Source organism: Pogona vitticeps, chromosome 4 (genome assembly GCF_051106095.1).
Source record: "Pogona vitticeps strain Pit_001003342236 chromosome 4, PviZW2.1, whole genome shotgun sequence".
NCBI classification, from domain to species: Eukaryota; Metazoa; Chordata; class Lepidosauria; order Squamata; family Agamidae; genus Pogona; species Pogona vitticeps.
The window spans coordinates 238,858,020-238,885,828 of NC_135786.1; the positions used below are offsets into that span (position 1 = coordinate 238,858,020).

The following is a 27,809-nucleotide window of genomic DNA, read 5'->3' on the forward strand; positions in this document are numbered from 1 at the left end:
TCACGCTGTGCAAGCCTGCAAGAAGTGAAGGCTGTCATCCTGGCCAGAGTCAAGCCGTGGGAAATGCAACCGGCTCCCAGTTTGTTTCCTTTGCACGCAAAATTCAGAGCCCAGAACTGGATGTCAGAAGCTTCATGACATGTCATCAATACCAAATTTAGTGGTAACCCAAGAAGAGTCAGATTATGCAAAAAAAAAAAACCAACACAAAACCCCAGAACACTTACATACATTTCCAAATCTGAAACAGCTGGATGGAACAGAAGCAGAATTCTCAACCTGCATGACAGAAAAATCGTTCCTAAATAGGGGGCTGGGTTTCAAAGGGTCACTGTGGGAAATCACAAGAACATATGGGGGCTGCTAAGGTTAAATCCTCTGAAATTCTAAAACCACCTGAACAATCACACTTGCTTAAACGTGGCATGCAATCAACAGAGAACTGCCTGTCCACTTTAACATTACTCTAAGAGACCTGCAGTAACAGGGATCAATGTCTATGGAGCAGAGAGAGATTACAAAGGACATGCCAGAAAAGGCGTAAAACTGACCTTGGCCATGACTGGAGGTGGGAGGGGCCACTGATGAGCCTCAGAAGACAATGGCTAAAACCAAGCATTTATTTATTTATTTATTTATTTATTTGATTTGATTTGATTTGATTTGATTTGATTTATACCCCACCTATCTGGTCCGATAGTAGTACACTGCATTCAAGTTGGCCCCACTGAATCAATGGAATTAATGGAGGAGATGACTCACTGTATCCCTACTGATTCAAAGGGCCTACTTGAGTTGCAACTTACTACTGGATTTCAGCTAGTGTAAGAGGGTATCTCCCCATGTGGTCATGCTTGGTCATGCTAAACCACCTTTGTGGTACTACATTCACCTGTCTAGGGTCGCACAGAAACTGAACATCCCACAAGACCAAGGATAGAAGAGGCAAGACGTATAGAAAAGCTGCTAGAAATATCCCTTGCCTGCCTCCAGCCTTCATCCTGAGCCTCCAAAATCAGTTTATCCAAGAACACAATTCACCTGCAATTCAAATTAGAAACACAGTGTGAATTTGATCTATTTAGTAATACAGAATTGTAGGAGAAAAATCAATACTTTGCACAGTCCATATGAAAAGAGAGACCAGGGAAACATTTCCTTGCCATTCACAAGCCAATGCACCACCACTGTGTATGCGAGTACACTATGTTCTTCCGGTATCCGCAGAAAGAGTATCATTAACTCTAAACAAATTTCTGAATCTGCAGGCAATCAGTGTACAAGCTTTTAAGTTATCTAGAATTCATCAAACTGGGTGATAAAAGAAATAGGAGGAGAAATAACAAATCATTCAACAGAGAGAGCCTAAGATTCGGACTTCCTCGTCTGCCGGCAAAAACCCACAGCAAGAGACAACCGGCTACCTCCTGCCCATTTTTGTACAGCCCCTCGGCTCCTGGAAGCTAGAGGGCTCTCCAGACCAGAGGCATGGAAGAAATCCGGGGACGGGGACATGCAGTGCAGCAGTGACGAAGGATCCGAGACGCCTCCCAGCCCCTGGTGTCCCGTCCCGTGGCAGCGGCCAAGGGTGCCACCTGTTGGCATTTTGCAGCCTGAGAAAACACCCGGGAATGAGGAGAATCCTGAGACACGCAGCTCCCCCACCACCACCTCTCTCTCTCTCCCCCCCCCCCCAACTGCAGTAAGAAAGAACCTGCTAATGACTCCTCACTTGGTTCAGGGGATTAGATCATCGCTCAAATTGTATTCTCAGGGAATGGAGTGGCCCCATTCCCAAGAAACATAATCCCATCCACTCAGATGAAGCCACGACGCAGGCATGGAACAGCAGGAAAACAGGCAACGGGGAAGCCACAGCCCCCCCCCCAGCTGTGACCCAGAAGCACTCACAGGAGCTCTGCTGTTTCAGCTGGGGGGGGCGCGACAGGCACATGGCTGTGGAATTGAGGAAGGGGCAGCCGTGCCAGCCAAAAAGAGCTAAGGAGACAGGCAGGCAGCCAGGGGCCACCTCCTTCCTTCCGTCCGTCCGTCCGTCCGTCCTTCCTTCCTTCCTTTCCACCAGATGTGGCACATCTGTGGGACATGCCATGGGAACATAAACAACGGCCTTCCAGGATTAAATCCCTTCAAGTGACTGTTTACTTATTCAGTTTACTATTCATTCAGTAGTTTACTATTTGTTCAGTAACTTTATTTCTCCCCTGCTTTTGTTTCTGTAACTTCCTGCCTCCAAAGGAGCTGGAGATTAAATGTAGTTGACATGGTACGTAAAACAGTTAAACTGACACCAAGCTTGGTTTTCTTTTTTTCCTTTTCTTTTCGGTTTCTCCCGATGCCTTCTGACTCCACAGCTGCACAATGTCCATGCCGGATGAAGAGTTCAGCGGGATCCCAAGGGATCCATGACTTTTTTTTTCCTGGTCCGATAGAAGTCTTCCCCACGCTGACCCTGGGTTTTGCCAACGGATCACACAGCCACCTGTGTTCCTTTTTTGTTCCATCCTTGTTTCCGGCCTGGAACAGACCAGTTCACAAAAGCACAGCTCCTTCCTGACCACCACCAGCCGACGTGACATGCGGTTGATGGCTGGAAATAATGGAAGCTTCGCGCTCTCGTCTCCCTTACTCTAAGCAGCTACTGTATATGGGGAGAGACCCAGTTAATCCCCGTTTTGTCCTTCACCTTCACACTGTGGACCTCAGTAAGAAAGAAGGGACAAGCCCAGTAATTCACCTAACAGCAGAGAGAAGTAAGAGAAGGAAGCCCAATTACCCCTCAGTTTCACTGCTGTCACTACCCTTCGCCTTGGCATTTATAAAACTTGACCACGAGCGCAGGGAACAGATTCTTGGCGGCTCAGAGTGTGTGTGTGTGCCCCCCCCCGTCGGCGTGTGTGCCCTGACCGTGCTTTTCTAGGGCAGCCACCTCTAGGAGAGACACAGAGATGTTCCCATCCAGTAAATATTTCAGACCAAAACCAATTACCCTTCCGAAGAGCATCTGAACAACAACTCCTCCAATGTGCCGGGTAAGCAAGTTTCCCGAAACTCAGAGAGGGGAACGAAAGCAAAGAGCTTTTAAAACGGTGGCTGAGAAAACCACTTTGAAATCATCCAACCCAGAACAAAATCAGAAGATTTCAGCAGGCTAAGGAGCCGACGTGCTGAGGTGCGTGGCTGCAAACGGAGGGGCAATGTCTTAAGTCCATGGGGTGAACATCTACAGGGGGCCGTAGAAGCCAAGGGTGCTCCAGTGAACAGCACAGGATGAACGTCCACCATCTCAAAACCAGAGCTCAGACACATTACCTTTCCGGACCACAACTCCCAGAACCTGGTAGTCTGTAAGGCCTCTTGCCCCACTGGCTTGGGGGGCAGTGGCCGTCATTGTAGGGAAGGGTCTAAGCATTGTCCCAAAAAAAAAAAAAAAACCATTGTACTGCTTGAGCTCCTGCTTGGCCCCTCTTCCTCCTGCCCCCAGATCCTCCCATCTTACCCCAACGGACATGTTCCCCCTTCGGCTTGTCAGATTCCAATGGCCCTCGGGCTCGGTCCAAAACGAAAACAGAAGCACAAAAACTAAACTAAAAAGATCTGTTCCATGCTCTGAAAATTCTCCTCCCCTCCTGATTGATGTCCAGGAAATGAGTGGAAACAGAATTGTAGAGAGATGCCTTCAATAACTTATTCCCCCAGATGCTGTTAATATTATTGCCCTTTTTTTTCCTTTCCTTGTTTTTCTTTTCTTTTGTATGAATTTTAGACCCATATCTGTATTGAATTATTGTTCTCTGGGGTCTTGTGGGGTTTTGGTTTTAAGCAATCCACTGCCCAGAGTAGTGGAACGTTCACACAGCGTCCAGGAACGTATCTGCCCATCTGCCTCGTGTACGGCTTTGCCTCCTCCGATGACCATCTTCCACTCTAGCCTGAACAGATCACTGAGGCAGCACTTTTCCTTTTTCTTTGAAATATTCATAGTAGAAAAGTGGCTGGGCTACTTAATGGAACTGGAGTCTTCTCCCAGTTTTTTTTTTTTTTTAAAGGCTTGTCAATATCTTTCTAAATAAATAAAGCGTCTCCTTATGAAGATTCTCAAGTTTGTCCAAAAACAGCGCTCAAGCAAAGGAACAAAAGTATCTTGAGTCTGATCCAAGTTTAAGAGAGACAAATTCCAAAATCCATATTATAGTAATAATACCTTTGTGTCACAGCAACCAAAAAGGCCCAAGAAAGGTTTAGAGAGATCACGGGTCTCTCCTTCAGGCATAATATTACAAAGAGCCGATGGAGGGAAGGCTTGATGTCACAATCAGATAGTCCGCGTGTTAATCTTAACAACTTACACAACTTTTTATGCCTTTTGGCTTGGCCTGATCCGGATCAGGACTATCAAAATATAGATTTTGGGATTTCTCTCTCTCTCTTGCTTTTTATTAGACAGACCTTTCTGGGGGGGAGTGGATTCATCAGGTGGCAATTCATACAGAATCATTCACTGATTCTTGCCTTTTATTTATAGCCCACTTTTCTCCCAAGAAATAATCCCTAAGCGATTCTGCAGCGTGTATCCCAAACAAAGTAACTTCCCCAAGGTCCATCCAGAATTGCAAGCGAGCTGCTCGCCCAGCCTTCTGACCCCCGACTGCCTAAGTATTCATGTTAAGCAGGAACCAAAAAAACCCACACCCTGGTTTTAAAAAAATAAAACCCTGCCTCAGCAGCATTGCACACCGCACTGAAAAGGTCTTTTGCTCTCTCTCTCTTTTTTTTAATGCAAAGTGAGGCTTTGGGAGTTTTGTTTTTATATTTAAAGATATGACATACAAGTCCCTTCAGACCATGCACAAGACCTCCTGATTCCTCGCCCTCATTTTCAGCCACTTCCTGCTCTTCCTTTGCCCTTAAGTTTTTAGTTGGCGCAGAACGTCCCTGTCCCCAGCGTGGGTGGGATAACAGACTCTGTTTCTGGGACCGGACAGCGAGTCCCTAGAGCGTGCAAGGGCAATTCCCAGCTACAGCCTTTCGTTCAGGCCCCAGGCCTGGTGGATGCGAGGCAGAGGCCCTTGAGAGGCAGCAGCTTCTAAACATGATCAACTGAATTCACTGGCAATGTTTTCGAGCAACAGGTGAAACATTTAACAACACTGGACTCAGGCACAAGAGCAAAGCTTGCTTTACACTCAGTCACACCTTGCTGGGCCCACGTAGGAAGCCATTTGCACACCTAATAAAGAGCTCCTGAGCTCACCGATGTTTCGGCCACCATGAAAGATAGTCCTTGAAGCTGTACAAGACTCTATTCTTGTACGGCTTCAAGGATTATCAATCCTACCTTGCTTGGAATTTGTAGTTTAGGGAACAGCCAGTCCTTCACCAGATTAACCATTTCCCCCACCACCACTGCCTCCCAGGACAGAGTCATCTTGGAGAAAAAGGGCCCTTTTCTTTCTCATGCATGGCATCAACCCACTTTGTCACAGAATTCAAAGAAGGAACAAGAGTGCCCATGGGGCGAGTGACTCAGCCCTCGAGGAAAGAAGTTAAGGGCACCCCCTTAATGGCTGCATTCTCTTCCCCCCCCCCCCACCAGCTGTGCCTTCTTGCCTTGCTTACTTCCTCCAACTCTGCTAAGCCATCAACTCCCATTTGTAGGACAGGAGAGGGGCCACCAGCCGGAGCCTCTTACCCTTCAAAGAGCTGGAGAGGGACGAGATGAGACTTGACACGTGGCAGGGGAGCTTAATATGATGCGGCAGCTGAGTCTTTAAAAAGTGCTAGTTATGGGATTTTGTTCTGGACCTCCTCTCCCCTCCCCACCCCTGCAGATGAGCGAAGGGAGTGGAGTGTCCCTTTTTCTAAAGAAAGTTATCAAGGAAACTAGAGCAAGGTCAAGTGGGGACTCGGCGCCAACATGCAGGAATCCCGGCCCGGCGGAGAAAAGAGAGAGCCGGACGGCCCCAAAGAGCTTGGCCTCTCAGGGCTGCTCTGGCCATTTCCGCAACCAGAAGACAAGTCTACCGGGCAGATACGAGGAGGTGGACACCGAGGTCTCCTCCACGCTTCCGGAGACCTTGGAGAGCTGCTGCCAGACAGAGCAAACATCCTTCCTACACAGCGTAAAGCCACCTTAGGGGTAAGAGAACGCCTGATGACCCTTCAAGGAGAGCAGCCCAACTCAGAAATCTGCTAAGCAATGCACAGCGGACGGAAGCCGTGCCAGATGAGAGAGACTAGGGAACTACAGACAGGACACAGGGGAGAAGCAGACTGTAAAAAGCAAGCTCACCAGAGAGGGACCGAAAGACTGAGGCTACAGCATCCTCTACACTGGGGGCTCCCCCAAAGGCAGCCCCCAGTGTAGAGCACATTACAGGAATCAAAACAGGACATAACTAATCCATGTGTTGCCACCATCAGATAAGGCCCATGGAGATATTATGGTTTATGGCATTGAAATCCATTGAGACGTCCAACAGAATCAAGAGGGACACCCCCCCTCCTTTCTAGGTGCCTCATGGGGCAGTGGTTAAACCGCTGTCCTGCAGCCAAAACTGTGCTCACAACCTGGGGTTCAATCCAAGGTAGCAGCTCAAGGTTGACTCAGCCTTCTATCCTTCCAAGGTCAGTAAAATGAGTACCCAGCTTGCTGGGGGGGGGGGCAATGTGTAGCCTGCATAATTAACTTGTAAACTGCCCAGAGAGTGCTTGAAGTGCTATGGGGCTGTATATAAGCAGCACGCTTTTTGCTTTTTCTCGAGCAGATTGTCCATCAAGGCAATGTTCCCCCCCCTCCCAGAGCCAGGCCAGGAACCAGAGTGAAGTGGATCCAGATGTGACCCCCCCCCCAGCCAGGAATCCTTACAGCTGAGAAGAACCCCTACAGATTGGCCATTCTTCTCCCTGGGGGTTTGAAATAAGCTTCTGTTTGGCTGTTTGATGGGAAAGAGAACGAAGGAGGTGGGAGGGAGGTGGGACTCGTTTCCTCCCCAAATCTTGGACACCCTTGACGGTGGGACAAAGCCATTCCCGTCCATCGCTTTCTTCTCAATGTCCCTGTCTGAAATAGTGGGTTTCAGATGAAGCTGCTTCAGTCCACGCCTGAACGCCACAGTGGCCACATAAACAAGAGAAGCCTGGTTATAAAAAGTAATGATGGATATCAGCATGAAATCAAGATGTTAAACTCCCACTTGTGACAGACAGTAAATTCCTAGTGTACGAGTCTTGTTGCTTATACAGATATATATTTTAAAGGAGGCGTCTTCTTTTATGTTCTCCATTTCACGGCTTTCTAAAGAGAAGCAGCTGCGCTTTACTTGTTTCTTCCCATTCTTTTCTCTCTCTTTTTTCCCCCATGGGGAGGGAGGGCTGAGAAATTTAATCAGCTGCCTTCGTTAATGGAAGCAAAAACATCCTCGGGCACGATCAGCACATGGCCCGTGAATCTCTTCTCCTTCCCTCTCTCCTGTCCTCACCCCGGACATCTTTGAGTTGACTACCTTCAACTTCATTGGCCGAGGTTCACCTCCTCCCACTGGCTCCTCTGCAGCTCTTGGTGATGGAGTAGGTTTCGGTGCAGATAATCCAACACACAAAAATTAACACATACAATGCTGAAGCTAAAGATGAAACAGAAACACAAGGGAAACAGAAGGTCAAGGCCCAGATCACAACTCTTCTGAACCCAGGGCATGATTGGTGGGGAACACGCTTCAGGACAGAACCTGGGTGGAAAATACCCTGGCAATCCTCCATGCACCCCTCTGAATTTCACCATGGAAGAAAGCCCAGGACAGATATTGAATTGAGTAAAACCATGCCTACCTGGGAGGCCACCTTCAGGTGTTAAAAACACCTGGAAAGGAAAGAATAAGGAGAGATGGACATGGGGAGAAATGATGTTTCACCACACAGCGCCACCACAGCAAAAGCCCCAAGACCCGCCATCCACTTAGCAAACATTCTTGTAGCCCAAGAGAGCAAATGGGTTCCAAGAAGCCCTGATGACCGTGGGGGACAATGGGCTCCAAAAAGTTTAATTAAAAACAAAAACAAAAAACAGTTACTAGATACAGTGTCTGTGGGCTCACAGGAGGGTTGGAAATGCTGCGAACCGATGGGAGGGGAAAGAAGAATAGCCCTTGTGTCCCACTTGTGGACCCCCAAATACTTCTGGGTGTGCACATTGAGAAAAAGGAAACTGAATGGGATACCTGTGTTGGAACTGTTGCACCCAAAACACCCGAGAATTTCCTGCCACTTCAAAGATTAAACACCTTTTATTTGGCCTCCGTTTTCATAAGCTGCAGCTCACTTCATCAGGAATATGTAATGTGAGAGAGAGCCCACGAAACCTTGGACCAGGTAAGATTTGGTTGTCTTTAAGGTGCCACAAAACTCGCTCGTCACTTAGACTGTTGGCCTGATCCAGCAGTCGTTTCAAGATTGAGCCAGACCAGATGGACCGCTTGGCCTCATTCATCTTTTTGTCTTTGCTGTATTTTGCTCAACCCCTGGATTGCCATGCAGTCATAAGAATGAAGCAGAATCTGCCATATACCCTTCTCAAGACTACGTTTCAGCGGACATAGAAGAAAGGTGATGAAATTTAAGTTTTGACAGTATCCCAGAGACAGAGAGAGAGAGAGAGAGAGAGAGATTAGACTCTCATCAATTTCTTCAAGAAGGGTTGCTCCTCTTCTGTCCTCATCAACAAGGCAGCTGGAAAAAAGGACTCCAAGAACGGAAGGCACTTTCCCTGTGTTTATATGAAAATGAGCAAATGGAGGCCCTAAATAGAAGCAGGTTTCTTGAATGACACGTAGAGAACAAAACAGTGAGAAATTACTACTCTTGACACACAAAAAGCTGGTACCGTAAATGCTGCACTACGTAAAGTAACTGACACAGGAAGAGTAGGAATCCTTTCTTCAGAAACGATTAGCCAGAGGTTTCTCAACGCTCTGGATAGGGGGCTGCCGAAACCTCTTAGGAACTTTTCAGTGGGATCTGGCCGGCCACCATCAAAGGAGGCTAAAGAGGAAACTCAAGGACTTGACTACGGGGAAACTCTGTGCAACAAGACAAGCCAGAAATTCAAGGGAGCTGTTGGGTGTATGCTGCTTGGTTCCCCTTCCTTGCAGCAGGAGCAGGGCAAAAAACTGGGGGCGGGGGTGTTAGGAGGAGGGCTTTGTTTCACAGCCGTTCCCTCCTGTCATTCGGCAAAGGCAGCTTCTCTTCTCTGGCCTGTTCCCTTCCAAAAGAATAGCAACAGGCCACAAAGGGCTCTTCCTCGAGTCTATTGGGATGGGGCAAACCTGGGAAAGGAAATTCACTCCATAAGGGAATTGCGTACAGAAACTTGGAGCTGTTGCTAGAGGGCTGGCCACAGATCCCTGGCTTGCCCTGATCTGTGCACGTTCATCGCCTCTCTAAGCCAACTTTCTATGTCCCTGTGACTTAATATGGCAATGCCAAACGAGGAGGGAGAGGAGCAAAGGGTGGACGAGAGTTGACTCAAATCCAATGCACACCGCCCCGTGCCTAGTGTGCTTTAAATTTCCATACAGAGATTGGGGAGGAGGGGTTTTCGGGTAAAGGCATATGACACACACACACATTCAACACGGTGAAAGAAGCGCCTCTCTTCCTCGGCATCTCACTTATTCTCCACAATGAGCAAAAGTAATAGAAATATTTCTGGAAGAGCAGGCAACGTTTACATGACAAAGGACCATCTTGTTCCCTTCCTCCATAGATTTTCTGAAGAATTTTTATTAAACTAAGCCGTTGTCTGTGGACTCCCGGAAATGGGGAAATCACAATGGCCACATGGTTCCCATTCCAAAGGGAGAGGGTGACAATCCACAGCGTTCCGGCTCCTTGCACAACCCAAAAGTGCAAGAGGAGCTACAGTACTCTTCTGGACTCCGTTGAGACCCCAAGAGATCTCGCACCCACGCACCATCTTCGATGCTCACGACCTACCCTCCACGAGAGTCGAGGAGTCTACAAGAACCGGGTCTGACTTGTGGACGTTTTTGCTTTCTCCCTTTCCCCAGTTTTTACAAGCTGCCCAAGTAGCTCATTAGCCTCACAAGTCATGCGAGATAAGATTAAAGCCCATCCATGCCCCCACCCTCCCCCAAAAAATTATATATGTGTACAGCTGCCATTTTGGAAGTAAATATACTATGGTCCATTATCGCCCTGGGGGGGGGGGGAAGAGGAGAAGTCAGAAACCATTGATTATTCGGGAATAACTAATTAGCACAGCTCTAACAATACATAAAGTGGCTGTTCTCTGACTCCTCTGATAATTTATGCAAGATCAGAGTCTTGCTGTGGTTTCCTTTTTCCCCACTGCCTCCTTCAGCATTTTCGTTTTTCCTGAGGAAAGCAGGACTGTGGGATTTAACTGCTCCGATGCCCTTTTACACTGTTTGGGGCAGTAAAACGTAACAGGCACTTCAGCATCAGGGAGGAAATGATGGATCACACGCCGGCTTACACACCAAGGAGGAGGGGAGATACAGCGCAACACCCCCATTAATGTTCAATTGGAGGTGTAAATTCTCCCCTGGCGGTGAAGACCCCAATAGCTCACCGGCCCAACCGAGTCCCCTCCGCTTGATTTCTCTTGCTGATAATACAGCTCATTTCACATAAAACATGGCGGTCTTCCTTTGGCCCTAATATCTTCCTAAACAGCTGCATTACACAGGAGCCATTTTAGAGCCCATCACTAAATTAAGATCACCAATCAATGGCAAGCCCAGGCAGGAGAAAATTATGTTTGGAGCCAGACGAGGGAAGCGTATCTATTATCATCCCCCACTCCAAGTTCTTTGATTAGAAAGCCACACTTTTAGCCCAGGAAACAATTCAAAAAAAGGAGAAAAAAAAGCTCAAAACCCAGAGATAAATTAATCCATTGAATTCTCGTGTGGATTTCACTACAGCGATAACCTACTGGAGACAGACGTCATTAAATTGTACGTCAGACGCCAAAAACAAACCAGAACAAACTCACCGTGTCCAGGTTTCTGCTAAAGAGCCGGTACTAAAAATTGGAAGGGGGGGGGACTGGAAGGAGGTTGTAAGTTCTTAACTACATTTGGAATGCAGAAGACATACAGTGGGGTCTTGACTTGAGAACTTAATCCGTATTGGAAGGCGATTCTCAAGTCAAAAAGTCTGTAGGTCAAGTCTCCATTGACCTACAGTGCATTGAAAACCGATTAATCCCGTAACAGGCCATTTTTGTTCCATTTTGGTCTTTTTCTGGTCTGTAAGTCAAATCTCAGTCTGCAAGTCAAACCTAAATTTTGCGGCCAGAGAAGTCTGTAACTCAAAAAGTCTGTAAGTCAAGCCGTCTGTAAGTCAAGGGTCCACTGTACATATAAGCATAAAGCTTTCTGGGGGCCCTTCAGATGTTTTTTTCATTTAATTCTGGTTGCCAAGAGGTAAAAAGAGAAGAAGAAGAAGGAAAAAAAAAGAGAAACCCTGCCCCATGAGGATCGGAGTTCAACTCGTTATGCCAAGTCAGCCAGAGGAGTCGGCTAGCCATGGAATCAGAAAACTAACCTAGCTTGCAGTGCAGCCATTCCGCTGTGCGGCCTCTGCTAGACCCCATGCAGCTTTTGCTTGCTTCTAAACTTTCTGTAGACGTCTCCTACATCCTTCCGGGTTTCTCTGGCCAGTCGCAAGCCGCCAGATCTTGAGTTCTCCTTATTTATGCGAGAGAGCAGCGGAAAGGAATCCTCAAAGACAGGGCAGAAAAGAGATGTCGGACAAAAGGAGCTGTCGGAGACCTGGAAAGATCTTTGCACCAAGAATCTCGAAAGCAGAAATGGGAAATGGAGATGGGCAAACACTCCACCTGCCATAGCTTCTTGGGTTTTTTCAAAGGCTGTTTCTCTGTTTAGATACAGTATTTGAATGCATCTGTTGGAACATGTGTATGTGTGTGTGTAAAAAAGAGAAAGAGAAAGAGAAAGGGAAGGAAGGAAGGAAGGAAGGAAGGAAGGAAGGAAGGAAGGAAGGAAGGAAGGAAGGAAGGAAGGAAGGAAGGAAGGAAGGAAGGAAGGAAGGAAGGAAGGAAATGGGAAGGAAGGAAGGAAGGAAGGAAGGAAGGAAGGAAGGAAGGAAGGAAGGAAGGAAGGAAGGAAGGAAATGGGAAGGAAGGAAGCCAGTGATGGAACCGTTCCCCCACAACACACATGCGTGGGTGTGTGACATGAAGCGCCAGACAAGAGTGCCCATCAGGCTAGAAGAAGAAAAGGCCACTCCTCTCTCCAGAGCTAAATATTTTCCTCGTCAGCTTTACAGCTCAGGGCCAAGACTTCCAGGGCGAATTTTGAGAAGAGCTTCACTTTGTCCCTTTCTCACCCCATCAGCCCCAGCTGTGTCCAAAGAAAACTATATATGTGTACAGCTGCCATTCTGGAAGTAACTATGCTACATTCCACTACTACTCTGGGAGGAGGGAAAAGAGATGTCAGAAACCAATCGACAACAGAGCAACGGGGCCAGGATGCCTGCGCCCCTTGAGGACGGCCATCTCCCCACACGCCACGGTGTCCCTAGCCCACGGTCTGAAGGAGGTTCCCTGCCGCCCTGGCCGACAGCCCAGCAGCAAGACTCAGAAACAAGCACAGATAGGAACGCTGGGTCCGCGGGTCCCTTGCGTCTAGGCAACCCCGTCATCTCACAATGGCAAAACCCTGATGAGAGAAGATGAATTATTTCTGTGTTCCTTACTACCTGTTGATATCATCGTGATTAAATACCATCAAGTCACTTCTGGCCACTCGATGAATCAACAGCCTCCAGAAGGTCCTACGATTATTAACTATCCTGCTCAGAGAATATCCTTGGAAAGAAAAGGCCATGGCTTCCTTTCCTCAGTCAATCCACCTCACATCTTTTTTTCCCTACAGCCCTCCACCTTTCTCAACACTCTGGACTCTCCCAGTGAGTCCTGCCTTACCATGATGTGCCCGAGGTGAAAATGCCTCATTGTTGCTTTGATTTTAAATCACTTTAATATAGAATGAAGAGTCAGGATGGAGCAACAACCTATTTTTTTGGGGGGGGGGGACACCTTATAAATAACTAAGGAAGGCAAACCATACCTTAAAAACAAATTATATTAAAAGGTTTTAAATATTATTCAGGAATCGCCACCAAGCCAGGAATAGAAGAGGAGAAATGTCCTCCCATAAGTGGGACAGGAAGCAACAGTTAGAACTGGATATGGAACAACTGATTGGTTCAACATCGGGAAAGGAGTACGACAAGGCTGTATATTGTCCCCCTGCTTATTTAACTTATATGCAGAATACATCATGCGAAAGGCTGGACTGGAGGAATCCCAAGCCGGAATTAAGATTGCCGGAAGAAATATCAACAACCTCCGATATGCAGATGATACCACTCTGATGGCAGAAAGTGAGGAGGAATTAAAGAACCTCTTAATGGGGGTGAAAGAGGAAAGCGCAAAAAATGGTCTGTAGCTCAACATCCAAAAAACTAAGATCATGGCCACTAGTCCCATCACCTCCTGTCAAATAGAAGGGGAAGAGATGGAGGCAGTGACAGATTTTACTTTCTTGGACTCCGTGATCACTGCAGATGGAGACAACAGCCACGAAATTAAAAGACGCCTGCTTCTTGGGAGGAAAGGGATGACAAACCTTGACAACATCTTAAAAAGCAGAGACATCACCTTGCCAACAAAAGTCCGCATAGTCAAAGCTATGGTTTTCCTTGTAGTGATGTATGGAAGTGACAGCTGGACCATCAAGAAGGCTGACCGCTGAATAATTGATGCTTTTGAATTGTGGTGCTGGAGGAGACTCTTGAGAGTCCCCTGGACTGCAAGGAAAACACACTTATCCACTCTGAAGGAAATCAACCCTGAGTGCTCCCTGGAAGGACAGATCCTGAAGCTGAGGCTCCAGTACTTTGGCCATCTCATGAGAAGAGAAGACTCCTTGGAAAAGACCCTGATGTTGGGAAAGTGTGAAGGCAAGAGGAGAAGGGGACGACCGAGGATGAGATGGATGGACTGGGTCACCAAAGCGACCAACATGAATTTGACCCAGCTCCGGGAGGCAGTGGAAAACAGGAGGGCCTGGCGTGCTCTGGTCCATGGGGTCACGAAGAGTCGGACACGACTAAATGACTAAATGACCGAACGAAGTGAGTTTCAGAAAGCAACATCCTTCGTAGAGAGTTTGACTTCTCATCTCAGTGGAGATGGTGAGCGAGACCCACCCCTGAATGGCCAGAGAAATCTAACACGATGACTTATCTGCAGACTGACGTAACCGGCAGGGGCTGGGGAGCAGAGCCAAGTATGTGAACTTTTGCAAAACTACAGCGAAGGGGTCAAGAGGTTACTTTACAGACAGCACTTCAGCATCTATTACCACTGAAGGGAGAATTAAGAGCAAAGGCAAATCTGTCTCTCTGGGACACCATGGCGGGAAGACTCATGGTGTGCACCACCTTTACACAGGCGGGGTCAGGTCGGGGAATGAGAGAAAGAACATCTAAAAACAGATTACTAACAGTGGTGGAGAAGGAAAACTCCGATTTCAAACCTCCACTGCCTTGTGGCTATATCCACTCATGGAAAAGGCTTCAGGAGTTAACCTTGAGGCAAAATCCGGAGCTGAAGTCCCGAAGGCAGCATGTGTCGTTCTGCCAACTCCTGTGACTTTGCTGCAACCAGTTGTATTGGCTCTTGCCTTTCCTTTGGACCATTTCAGCAATGTGGAGAGGGGGGATCTGCTGCTTGGGTAACAGCCTATCCTCCATATTACCTTACCCGGGCTTCATGCTCTGGAGAGGACACTCCTCAATTCAGAGCATGTTACCATAGTCTCTCGAGACTGAAGGATGCCTATACTAACAGTGGTGGACGAGGGGTATAGGTGGAAACTTAACCTGAGTTTTATACATCTTAAAACAGTCTTCCCCAAATTGATCAGAGATGTAGGAAGAAAGTGAGGGTCCAAATAATTTTACACAACTGACTGTGAATGGACCTACACGCAACCACAGTGAAGGTTCCCTCCAGTGTGGGCTGCATTTTCTCAGGAGCAAACAGTCAAAGGGAGAGCAGCAGGATGGAAATTCACCTACAGCGGCCTCAAGATGCAGGATGGTCCAGGACTTTTATTTACGCGGGGGATGCAAGGCACAAAGAAGAGAAACAAGGAGCCAGAAGAGCTGAACACAAGAGGGGCCCCCAGAGACTGGGAAAGAAGAAGCAAGCTTATGCTGAGAAAATGGACTTTTAACGTTGTAGAAACACCAACAAGGGTTGCCGACTTAACGTGTAACGTCGAATCTTGTCTTAGGAGGAGGGTGTGGACACACTCTGGGGATCCAGGGGTCCGTTTGTGGCCCCAGGACTCATTCCCCACACAGGAAACCCGAATGGGCAGCGCCTTATGTTGAAAGGGGAACCGCTGCATCCGAAGGCTTCCGGGACTGGCCAGGCGAGGGGCTCCCAACGTTCGGGAAATGGCCCAAGGACGACACTTAGGCAACAAAGCCACACGCAGCTCGTCCACCACTTCATGGGCTTGTGTGCAGAGAGAAAGGAAGGATGTAAGCAAAATAAATATAACCAAAGAAACATAGATCACAATTTGAAAACAAGATCTCAGCACTTCCCTAGACAAGTTAGCGTCAAACAAGGAGTCGCTTAGGGGGCTCCTTCCATCTTTTCTATTTAGGTGAGCTTTTTGACAACTGACCTCAACTGAGGGGGAAGGGAATTTATACAGTGGGGCTGCAGTGGTGGGTGGTGTGTTTTTTTTTGTCCATTTGCTTGCTTGTTTTTACTGGTGTGTGTTTCAATTGCATTTCTGATCCTTTATTGATTGATTTTAAATCAATTTTATTTGTGTTCTAATTGCATTTGTTCCCATCCATTTTACTGTCAGCTGCTTCAACTCCCATTTTGGGGGAGAAAGGTATTTAAACAGGAGATAATCGTGATAAATATATGTAAATGGACCATGATCTCTGGCTTCCACATAAAAAGTTACCCTTCCCGGAAAGTAAATCCTCCTCCAGCCATCAGAAGAGAAGGGGGACGGTAGGAAAGCAAAGAAGCCCATGGTCTGTTCCATCCATGAACTTTAGGGCTTTGGCTCACAACTCACAGAACCCAATTAACCACTTAATTTAACCCAGTATTTCATCGAGATACGCATCCATAACCGTTAATGCAAAACTGCATTGACAAAGAAGATACACAAAACGTTTCGGAACAACTAAAAATAAATAAAATCTAAATACACACCGTGTTTTTTTTTAATACCCATACATCCTGTATGTATTTTCATTTTGTTTTTATTCTGATAATAAACTGCCCCGAGGTCTTTGCTATAGGACTACTTATAAGTGCTTAAAGGAAGTATCTTTACAGAATGTAAGCTCCTAAAAATAATTGTGCTTCTTAAATTAACCAAAAAAGAGAAGCCAGAGGTATTTCTGTCGTGCTGGAATAATAATACTTTATACACCCACCAGCTGCAGTTCTTCAAGCCACACAGGAGACATATGCCCTAATCCAGTTTTACTCATGCATTGAAAATAGTATTTAAGAACCAGTAGTTGTAGCCGACCATGAAAAGCGCTTCCCACTGAAGGTAATGCAGTGTGAACTTCGCTTAGACATCTGCACCCCAGAACGGATGCCCAGCATTTTGGATTCAGTAATTCCGCCAATATCGCCCTCTGAATTTGGGGCAACAGGAATCCTAGAAGAAAACGAACAATATTCCCTTCATTAAAGCTATTCCTTCACAGGCTGTTCCTTCTATGTCATTGTGGCTTCAGCCAAGTAGCAGAATTCACATCCCGAAACTTGTTCAAAGATCAGAAATGTCTCTTTAAAGTTTAAAATTCGGGCTTCTTGTTCTACATCTGTAAAACTTCAAGCCTCTGCATTAGGCAGCAAAACACACCAAAATAAACGCTACCTACAACGGGACCCACTTCACACGGATATCTACCAGCAACAAACTTCAAACTTTTCAAATCCTTCCCCTGCAATCATGGCTTTTCTATTCTCTGACATTCCAGCATTAGAAACAGAAGCAATAAGCCATAATTAACTCAAGCGCAACCATTCTCATTTTACTACATCTTGGGACAGGGAGGAGAGAGAGGAAGAGAAATAATTCTGAATTTAACAATAGCATGACACAGAGATGGCACCATTTATTTCTAATGCAAGCCCCCAGAATAGAATGCAGGATGCACAACCGCCAGGTGTGCTCTGACCAGAAAAGCTTCCACACTGGGAATAACAAGGAAAAAATCTGTGTGGTTTTTAAGATCACACAAAGGCATGAGTGGGGGATACAAACAGCAAGCTTTCCTGGACTGTGGTTACTCAAACACAGGACACTCCTCCTGAGTTTCATATTTAATCCTGCCAGCTTTTTCAAAAGAAGGCATTTAATCTCCTTGCATAAACCAAGAAAGGGGCCCCTGCTACACTCCTCGCATCTCCCAACGACAGTGCCTTGTTGCTTCGCCTTTTGGGAACTACGAAGCAACTAGCCATCCCATTTAAAGGCTGGCTTGGGCTACATGTCTCTCCCCTCTGCTCTCCCCACGCCGCCTTCCTCCTCTCTTTGGGGTTTTCACCCATCTCACTTCCTAGCAGGCTCTCCCATAGTTCACTTTCCCATCTGGGACTTCAGAAGCTTTAAGCGCAATTCAAGCAAAGACTGTACACACAAAGGGACCATTGTTTTTCATGCTCGTGCATCTACGCATTGACTTGCAACATACACACAGAGCAATCTGGTTTAGTGCTTGTTCAGCTAAAATCAGAGCATTTTTTTTTTGTCTGCGATGCTGGTGGGCTATAGAGAGGAAGCAGCAAAGCAGACCAAGAGTTTGGGATTAACTAGAAGATCAAAAAGCACCCCCCCCGCGGGGGGGGGGAGTTCCTCTTGATAGGTCTTCCCCCCAGAAGCACCACATGGCATCTACTGCCAATGTGAGATTGGATTGTACCTCAGTGGCCCAGGGTTGCCCAGGCATCTAGAAATCTTACACTCTCTCTGGATGGCCAATGGTGTGTGACTGCACAAGAAAGACGGAGGGCGGACGGTGATTCTTCCCCATGCCAGCAAGAAAAGATGGCGATTCCAGCCGTCCTTTTCCCATGCAACCACCCACCAAGGAACACCAAGGAGAAGAAGGAGCAGAGAAGGTCAAGAGACCTGTCTCAATCAATGCCAAGGAAACTTCCATGAGCTCAAGTGCTCCGTCAAGGCAAAACCTGGATCCTTTCCTGCTCCAGGACAACGACTCCACGACCGGAGTGCTCTCTTGGCAAAGAGGCCGGGTCCTAGAGATACAAGACTGTTTGATTGCCTTTTAAATATTACCCCACCCACCGTCTTGCATCCACGCATGAATGAAGCCGCAATAGCTGTGCCGGGGGTGGGAATGGGGACATTCCAAAGAAAGGACGCACACGCACACACACACAGTTCTTCCGGCACCTTTACAATGCTCCGTCAACATCCCCACAGGCCAAAAACAAGGCCGGCCACAGTGCTGAACAATGCAGTTTTGAATTCAATTAAAGTGATTATCTGTTGTGCCAAATAAATTGTGTACAGCATATATCCTGTAGCACTTTACACCTTCAGGCTCATTATTTCCTAACTGTTTCCTCCTGTTTATGCGCTTTCAAATTAAATTGCTGATAATATGCGCCAAAATAAAAAATGAGCGCACCTTGTCCGAAGAAAATTGATTCTCCTTTCCTCCTGAAGCGGGCGATTGCCAGGTTTTATATACTCGGTTCCTGGCGATCATTAGTAATTCAATTTTCTTTTTATTAGCCCCCTTATCTGCTGAGCAATATAGTGGCAGAGCTGACCTCTTTCGCACGGGTAAATGTTTAAAATCTTTCCCCTGATTAATTTTGCCAGTTAAGGAAAAGAGGAGAAATGGCCCGGCTCTTAGCCATCACAATGAATATAGCTTAATGTTGATTGTGATGGAATTTCTAATGCCAAGGAAATTGATTGAACGCAGCAATTATGCCGCAATACTAACTCAAGGGAAATGGGATAGTTTTCTCCTGGCCATAGTCTTTTGGTTATTTAAAACAATCCAATTTGCAAGGATAATTATATATTAGTGTTTTATCTGCCACTTGAAAATGAACATGGGAGTTTTGATACTGGCCCAGCATTAGCAGGTTACTGCGGCAAATTACTTGATATCTGCTTTCTTTCACATAAAGCGGAAATTAGGCTATCAATTACTAGAAAAAGGTGGACGAGAGAGAGAAAACGAGGGGCAAGACTGCCCTCTACAGGTCAGAGGGGAGAAGGCATCCCGGAACCCGGGCAGGCAAACAGCCCCCCCCCCCAGCTTCCCTGGCCAGCATGGGGAACTGGCGCCTCCAAAAAGCCGGCATGAGGCCCACGGTTTGCAAAGCCCTCCCCACCAGCAGACTGAAGACACCGATGGGTGCCCTGGGCTAGCTGGCCTTGCTGGAGGAAGGGAGGGAGGAATTGAGGGAGAAAGGAAGCCAAGCCACGTCAAAGCCATTGGCGGCTGCCTTCTTGCAATCTGCTGGGAAGCCTCCAAGCATCACTCCCCGGGCTCGTGTGCAACACCCAGGCTCCACTGGACTCAGCAAAGTTGACTCATGCCCAGGGCGCAGGCTTGCTGGCTTGCCCGTGCGTGTGCGTGTGCGTGTGACGGAGAGAGAGAGCTTGCAACAGCATTGATTTTGCAGGGGTGAGAGAAGGTTCACAGCCCCCAGCTGCCTGAACACTCCCCCTCCCTGCACCTTTCATTAAGGAGCAAAACGCTCCCCACAAAAAAAAACCAACAGCCACCAGCTAATGTTCTCTCAGCAGCCAACGGGATACAACCCTGTGTAAGAAAGCCATACGTCTTTAAGAACAGCAGCGCTAGGTGCGCTCCAACATTCCCTCTCAAGCCGGCGTCCCAAACGCCCAAATTCATCTAGCCTAGGAGAGGAGTGCCCAGAAAGTTAAAGCAAGCATATCAGCCCGATTCTGCTCATCAGTCTTCGGATGGTTTTTAGATCTCAGCCAAGTCCGACTCCAATCTTGCTATCTGCTCTCAAGCTCCCTGGCACACAAGGCTAAGCTTTCCCACTGTGGTCCAAGCCAGTCAGAAGGCAACCTGTCAACACCTTTGTTTTAAATCTCTCTCTCTCTCTCTCTCTCTCTCTCTCTCTCTCTCTCTCTCTCTCTCTCTCTCACACACACACACACACACACACACACACACACACACACACACACAGTGGCAGGCGTGGGAGGGGAGGCAGACCTTAACCACCCATCTTCTATGGCAGCCGATCGGCTGCTTGATGCCAGGAGGGACACCCGCCACTCAGCAAAGGGTCAAGACTTGCCAGCACAGCCCTCAAAGGCAGCAGGGTTACCCAGACTGAGCATCTGCACTGCAAACATCAGCCAGCTTCCCACGTCCCTGCCAAGGGACATCCAAATATCATACTGAAATATCTAAGCCAGCCGGCCCTTGTTCCCCCCCCCCTCTCCCCGCTCCCTGAAGTCTCTGTGGATTAGTTCAGATGCTATACAGCAGCAGCAGGATTTCGAGAGAAAGGCGCTGGACGTTTTCTACCCCACATCTTCCCCAATTCAATAATGCAACACAGGAGCTGTAATCCCATCTATCTGGTGTCGTTGCAACTAACATCTCTGCTCCACATGATTGCACGAATCCTATGCATGCAAAGTAAGAAACCATCTCCCATTATCTGAGGCAAATAAGGACTCGGTAAAAGAGACACAGATTGTATATGTGCAGAGACAAAGATAAAGAGAGAGACAGGGCCCTTGCTTCAACGGTTTAAATTAGAAGGAGCAGCCACGGAGGGTCAAGGGGCCAGCTTTGTTCCCCTTCCCCAGGACTAGGAGGCAGACCGTATCCGGTCCTCATCTCCAAAACTCAGCAATATGAATTTGTGGGGGTAGGGAGGAAACCACTTAGTTGCCAAGAAGATAAAATTTTTATTTAGCCAATACACATCTTGGTTTTGATCATAACTGTAACTCCTCAAGAGTTTTCAGAAGCATGATTCTCCTCCAACATAAGGAGCATGCTGACCCATATACTTTGTTTTACTGCAAACATTCCTTTTTCCCCACCTGGTGCCAAGGGGCAGGGATTGCAAAATGTGCTGGGGGCTGGCCTGCAGCCCAGAGGCTTCTTGAGGACCCCCGTGATCAGAAGTGCTTGTTTAAAGCTGGTGATTAAGGCAGACATTCTCAACCTTCAGCTCTCTTAGCCTCGTTGAACTCAACTTCCTGAAACGTCCAGCTAGCTGCTTACTATTTGGGATAATTAGTCAAGATAGGATTGCCAACAGCAGGTTGCTGTAGTTTGTCTCCACGAATTAGAGCTATCACACCTGAGGCTTAGAAAAACAGAGAGAAGCACATCTAGTCGTAACTAATTGGTACTTTTTTACTTAGTATTTACCAAAAGATGGCAATTAGTTATTACTCACCCTGTTTCCCTGAAAATAGGACTTAACCTGAAAATAAGCCCTAGCATGATTTTTCAGGATGCACGTAATATAAGCCCTACCCCAAAAATAAGCCCCAGTGAAGCGAAACCCCACCCTCCACCCTTGTGCAGAAACCAGAAAAAGAGGACAGGACTGTATCTGAATAAATGTAGATGGTTGTACAAAAAAGGAACATGATGGTGCTGAGAGTTAAACCACAGAAGCCTCTGTGCTGCAGGGTCAGAAGACCAGCAGTTGTAAGATCGAATCCACGCAACAAAGTGAGCTCCTGTCACTTGTCCCAGCTCCTGCCAACCTAGCCGTTCAAAAGCATGCAAATAGATTAAAAGGTACCACCTCGGTACCTCGTTCCGTGTCTAGTCGCGCTGGCCACGTGATCACGGAAACTGTCGATGGACAAACACTGGCTCTACAGCTTGGAGACTGGGATGAGCACCGCGCCCTAGAGTTGGACACGACTGGACTAAATGTCAAGGGGAACCTTTACTTTACCTAGATGGTAGTACATGGAAAAAATAAAACATCCCCTGAAAATAAACCCTGATGCATTTTTTTTGGAACAAAAAATAACATAAGACCCTTTCTTATTTCCAGCGAAACACGGTACTAATTCGTGCAGACAAACTACAGCAACCCACAGTTCACAATTGCACCTTGACAAAATAACCAAAGGTCGGAATGGCCCAAATGTCCACATAATACAGGCCATTTCTTCTTCTTTTAGCAACTGCCAACAAGCGCATCTGAAAATCTCTGATTAACCACAGTCTTTTGTTTCATCGGATCCTGAAAGTGGCTACAGGACCTGTCAAGCTATTCTCAGGTAGGTTCCGCAAAGGCATTATTTCTAAAAGGGACATACGCCCTGCACGTCCATAGGCCAAGGCAAGAGAAAAACGAGCACAAAAAAAACCCAGCTGCTCACATTTATTCCTTTGGAAAAGGTCCTCTGGAGCAGTTAGTTGTGTAGCAAAAGAGCTGGGTGCAAAATACCCGTGCAGTGGTTCCTGTTGGTTCATTTCTCGTCCGAACAGGTGTTCGGCGCTTCCCACCTCCTCCTCTGATGGGCGTCCACTCAGAGGCAGCACTTGCCGGCAGGTGCCCACTCTGAGTAGACACCCCCCTAGAAGAGGCCGGGTTGGCAAGCACCAAACACCTGACCGGCCGAGAAACAAGTTGGCACCAAAGGCCGAACAAGCAGTTCACGGCCATCTCCACGTGGCAGCATCTCTGAAGAGCATAGGCTGCAAGATTGCCATGGCACGACAAGTTTTCAGGACCTCAACGATCATCACCCATTGCTACAAAAACAAGGCTAACCAGTCCAAAGAAACACACTCTCAACATACCAAGATAACAACAATACAGCCTAATTAATATACTTGGTTATTGATAGACAAACAGGCACCTTGGTGTTGGCACAAGATGTATAGAAAAACCAAAACGCCTGTCTAACGTGCACCAAGAAAGCGCATCAGCTTGGGCGGCTGGCTAAAGATGGTAGGTGCTGTAATCCAGAGTAGCAGCCTAGACTGTTAACCTCTTCTTCCTTAAAAAGCAGCCAAACCGTAAGGAGCTAAATCCAGTTTTATGCACAGAAATCGACGGGGGGAGGGTCTCCAAATGTCCACTAACCATTCCCATGCATTTCCGCAGATTCACCTTGGGCTGGCATGAGGGCTGGGTTAAGTGTTTTCATTCTCTTGAAATCATAAAACATGTTAAATGATGGACAACCGCCATGATGTGCTTTAGGAAAGAGCACTGCCTTTGGCTTCACGGTGCACATTCAGGTTAAATTCACAAGATGGATCCAGGGCCTTGAAGAACATGACCTCTCTCTTGGTACTCCAAGTACAAGCTCAACTGGGGCCTGATCTGGCATGTCGAGACAAACATCCGCATCAGAATCCCTTTTTTAAAAATTGTCTTTTAAATAGGACGATATAAAGCGTTGCTTTGCCAAGTCCTGTGTCAGCAGCCAAAGCCTCCATAAGATTAGGTGCCCATCTCAACAATCCCTGAGAAAACTCTTGTCGGCTTCCACTCCGTTACTAAACACAGCTCCAAACACAGGTGCCTACCCCCAAGAGCTTTTACGTGCCTTTAAAACTCAGGTGCCAGAAGAACTGCCAACTCCCACATGGGCGCATCTCCTCCTGCTTGAATCCAGGGGCCTATCTTATCAGAGTTTTATTTTCCAGTTATGGTGCTTAGATTCTAGTTCTCCCAATGCTTTAATGCCGCTCAGTCTCTCCTTTTTTCCATTTGTTATTTTATATTTTGCATTTTTATTATTTTGTTCATACGACAGACATATCGTTCTTTAACGGAAGGGGCATAAACATTTTATAGCCTTGGTTTTGCCCACATTAGTAGCAGAAACCTAACCCTCTAGGGGAGCAGCGGATACTTAAGTGGGCCATAAACATGATCCAGTTTTCCGGTGATGGACTTAAAACCAAATGCTGTCCACCCTGGCCTTAGACATTAAGTCTCATCTAATTTGCTAATAGATTTACATTTGTCCTTGTGGAGAAATTCCGTAACCAACTAGACTCTTCTGGAAAAGCTCATCCTGAAAGCTGACTCCTGACTCCAAATGTGACAGCACTGGAGGAAGGCCATTTGCCCAAGGAACACTCCTCAGCTATACACTAATTGCTGGTGGACTTTAATTAGTTTTTCAGGTACCTCTTTTGGTCAGCTGGAAGAGACACAGATCTCTCTGGCTTACAGACACAGAAAAGCTGGCAAATGAAATGGCCAGCTTTGTAACGAGCGCCTTGAAAAGAAAGCTTCGCCCCTCCAAATCTTTGCCTAAACTCCACTTCCTTAGCACCGGAAGGCAGAGGACCAAAGTTTACAAATTACAGGAAAAACAGAAGCATATATAGAGAAGTGTAATGAAAATTCTGTTTGTAATAAACAGAGATAATGGAAACCATTTGTTCAACAACTTCACGACAAAGGTATATACAAATAAAAATAAACAGAATGCAACAATTTTAAAGCTGTTTTAAGTATTAACACGAGTTTTGGAGTTTGACGAACTAAGTATTCAGTAACCCTCATTTTTCACCTCCCAACCTTAAGAGAAATTCAGACGGCAGGTTACTTTCTCATAATTTTGCTTAGCTGCAGAAACACACTCGGCCTAGTCCAGACACAGGTAGCCCAGAAGGAGCCTTTCTGAAAGTCCCTGTGAAATCCTGAGCAGTAACTCATGAGCAGAGAAAGCAAACAGGGGCCTTGAGCAGGGAGTGAGAGAGAAGGCCACCACAAGCCTTGCACAGGAGCAGAGAGAGGGACACACACCAAAAGAACTTCTGCAGGGACCCACAACACCTGTGGCATGTCTGCCTGCCTTCCTGCAAATGCAGAAAGCGAACCCCACAGAAAGTCCAATCTAAAGGCTCTCCCAGAAGAGAAAATGCAGTGACAATTGAGTCCCGCCTGCCCACATTTTGGCACAATAGAAAAGATGAAGCATGGAGCTCTGTAGACTCTCCCAGAAGAGGGGAATAGCCCCGAAGAGGAGGAGGAGAAAGAATAGCCAAGCAACACAGAGATGCAGGACGATCAGGAAGCTGCAGTGCGACCCTGCCCGATCTCAGGCCCTCCTCTTGGGCTGAGCTGCTGGAATAGGGGCACCAGGCATGGCAGACGTGCCCGCGGGGGAACCTGTGGGCAGGAAGAAGAGGGTGAGGCCGGTAAAGGGATGCAGCCGTCGGCAGCCCTGACAAGATGTCTCAGCAAGTGTGCCGACCCCCTGGCCATAGAAGGAAGCCGCTGGAAGGAATGACCTGTTGTTTCAAGGCACTCCACACTAATAATGCAGAGAAAGTGGGAAACAAACCCTGCGCTTTAAATCTCGACCCTCGAAGATAAACAGGATGGAATAGGCATTGGAGAAATGGACTCTTGACTGGCACATAGTGACTGAAGGGTACAATTTATTCAGAGAGACTAAACCGGGAAGGAAAAACAGTAGCAGCTATGTAGGTAAAGGATTGTGTGCCACTCTGAGACCATGAGTTGGACCAGAGGATGCTGGTGGAGAGCTTACAGATCAAACCCGCAGGAGAGAGAAACAGTCGTTAACCTGGGTTTAATCATTAATCCAACCAGCGACGGCAGCCACACTATTCCTGGATCCCTGAGACTCAGAAGCTGTGAAGGCGCTAGAAAACACCCCAGAAAGTCAGAGGTGTCCCTTAAGACCCAGGCCAGGGTCATCCATTCCTGCTTAATATGTAAACCACTGGAAAAGACAACAATGCTTGGAAAAACAGAGGCGGTAGAAGATGATGATGATGATGCCGAAATATGAGATGAAGCGACCCCCTAAAGGAAGCCATGGCCTTATTGTTTGCAAAGCCTAAGCCGGGCTCTTCACAGGAGTTACCCTAAGCTGGAAGCTCTCGATGGCACACGTCTCCAGGATCTACCCCAAAATCGCCATCACAAGACCAGACAGGCTCCCAGCCAGATATACAGTTGGGCTAAGGGTAGCCATCAAATGCAGAGAAGAGTTCTTTGAGGAGGAGACTTTGAGAGAGAGAGAGAGAGAGAGAGCCATCTCAGAGGCACTATCAGCTCCGTGTTAACTCGTGACTGATGAAGCAAAGGCACCGAACCAAAAATAAAAGGGGGGGGGGGGCGGAAGCTGAATGAGTTACACATCCGTCTGGCAGAAAGAGCACAAAGGTGACTTAGGCTTCCAACCCTCTGGAAAAACTTCTGTTTGGCGAGGGGAGGCAGTCAGACCACCTTCTCCACAAAGACACCAACAATTCATTTTTTAAAAAAATCAGCACAAAAGGGAGAGCAGGGAGGAACACTTGCCGGGTCTCCATCCTACAACCACAGGTGGCCCCGCCCAAAGGCCGAGGCCAAGATCCAACGGTCCGTCCCAACAAGAGCAGGCACCCCAACCTGGTGAGAGGTTCCTCTGTATGGACCCATCCGTCAGCAACGGATGGCCCGACTCCACCCTGGTGGGAATTATCAAACGGATTTACGGGACAATCACAACTCGGAATGTGCTTCCTTTCAATGGATACAAAACGGCCCCTTTCAAGTCCTAGGACATGGAGCAGGTTGGTTTGTTTTTAAAATAAATAAAAATCTAAAGAAACAAGTTGAGAAGAAAAAAAAACCCAAAAGATGCTTTTCTAAGATTACTTTTACCTGCTTTAGTGGAAGCTTGAAACCGGGATGCTGGCAGGCGGCGCAGACAGTGCTTGCCGATCTGTACCAGGCCCTTTGGGGCAGCTCTTCTGGCCGTGGGCGAGGACCTTCCCCGGGGGGAGGTCTTTTTCCTGAGCGAATAGCGACTCTTCAGGAGCAGGCTGGGCAAAGAGGCGTTCCTCTTATCCGCTGGAGAGCTGAAAGGACAACGAAGGCAGTGACCAAGTCATCACGATTACCTGCGGCCACATTACATGGTGGGCCTCAGCGCAGCTGCCCCCGTGCAATTCCAGGAGAACATCCACCCTGCTCAACCCGCACTGGAAGCAGAATGACAGAGAGACAGAGCTATGTGGAGTTGAGCCCATCCAATCTTTTTTTTTTCCCCTCCTTATCGGTTTTACAAAACTAAAATGCCAAGGCCATCTGTGCAGGATTGTGCACACTCCTTTTTAAAACCAGTGAACAGCATGTTTATTTATTTAGCCTTTGAGAATAGCATGTTTATTTATTTACTTATAGGGCTTTTAGCCCAGCCGGCTTAGTGAAACATGACTTGTGGTGATTTACATATTTAAGAAAAAGTTGGATTTAAATAAGCACGCTACTCTAGAACCACAGGAATACCTGCAAGCCTGTCCACCTTCCACAATTCTGCCTGCTAAAAAATAATAAAAGGTACATTTTATTATTTTTTTTTAATTTAATCAAATGTGTGTGATGATTTAAATAAAAAATATCAATTTTAAAAATATATTTAAATCATGATTTAAATCAATTTGATTTTTTCTGAACAATCATCCGCCCTGAATAAAATACACCTCATATTCTGCGGTGACTGAATGAACAGCACTCAGTTCCTGTTGCATGGACTGCTGTGCTGTTTTTCCCCCTTTTTTCCATTTGCCACACGGTTCACTAAAATACAAGTTTTATATGCATGTTTATAAATAAATGTTAATTTGCCAAACATGCACCCAAAGTTGAATAGTCAGCA

At 47.0% G+C, this 27,809-nt stretch overlaps 1 protein-coding gene across 1 annotated transcript in view; it reads right to left on the reverse strand.

Moving 5' to 3' along the window:
- Window positions 1-27,809, reverse strand: part of ZC3H3 (zinc finger CCCH-type containing 3) — a 260,148-nt gene that overhangs the window by 227,568 nt on the left and 4,771 nt on the right. The window contains exon 3 of the mRNA XM_072999450.2: window positions 26,813-27,009. Within this exon, the coding sequence (XP_072855551.2) occupies window positions 26,813-27,009 (197 nt within the window). The remainder of the gene's footprint in view (window positions 1-26,812; window positions 27,010-27,809) is intronic.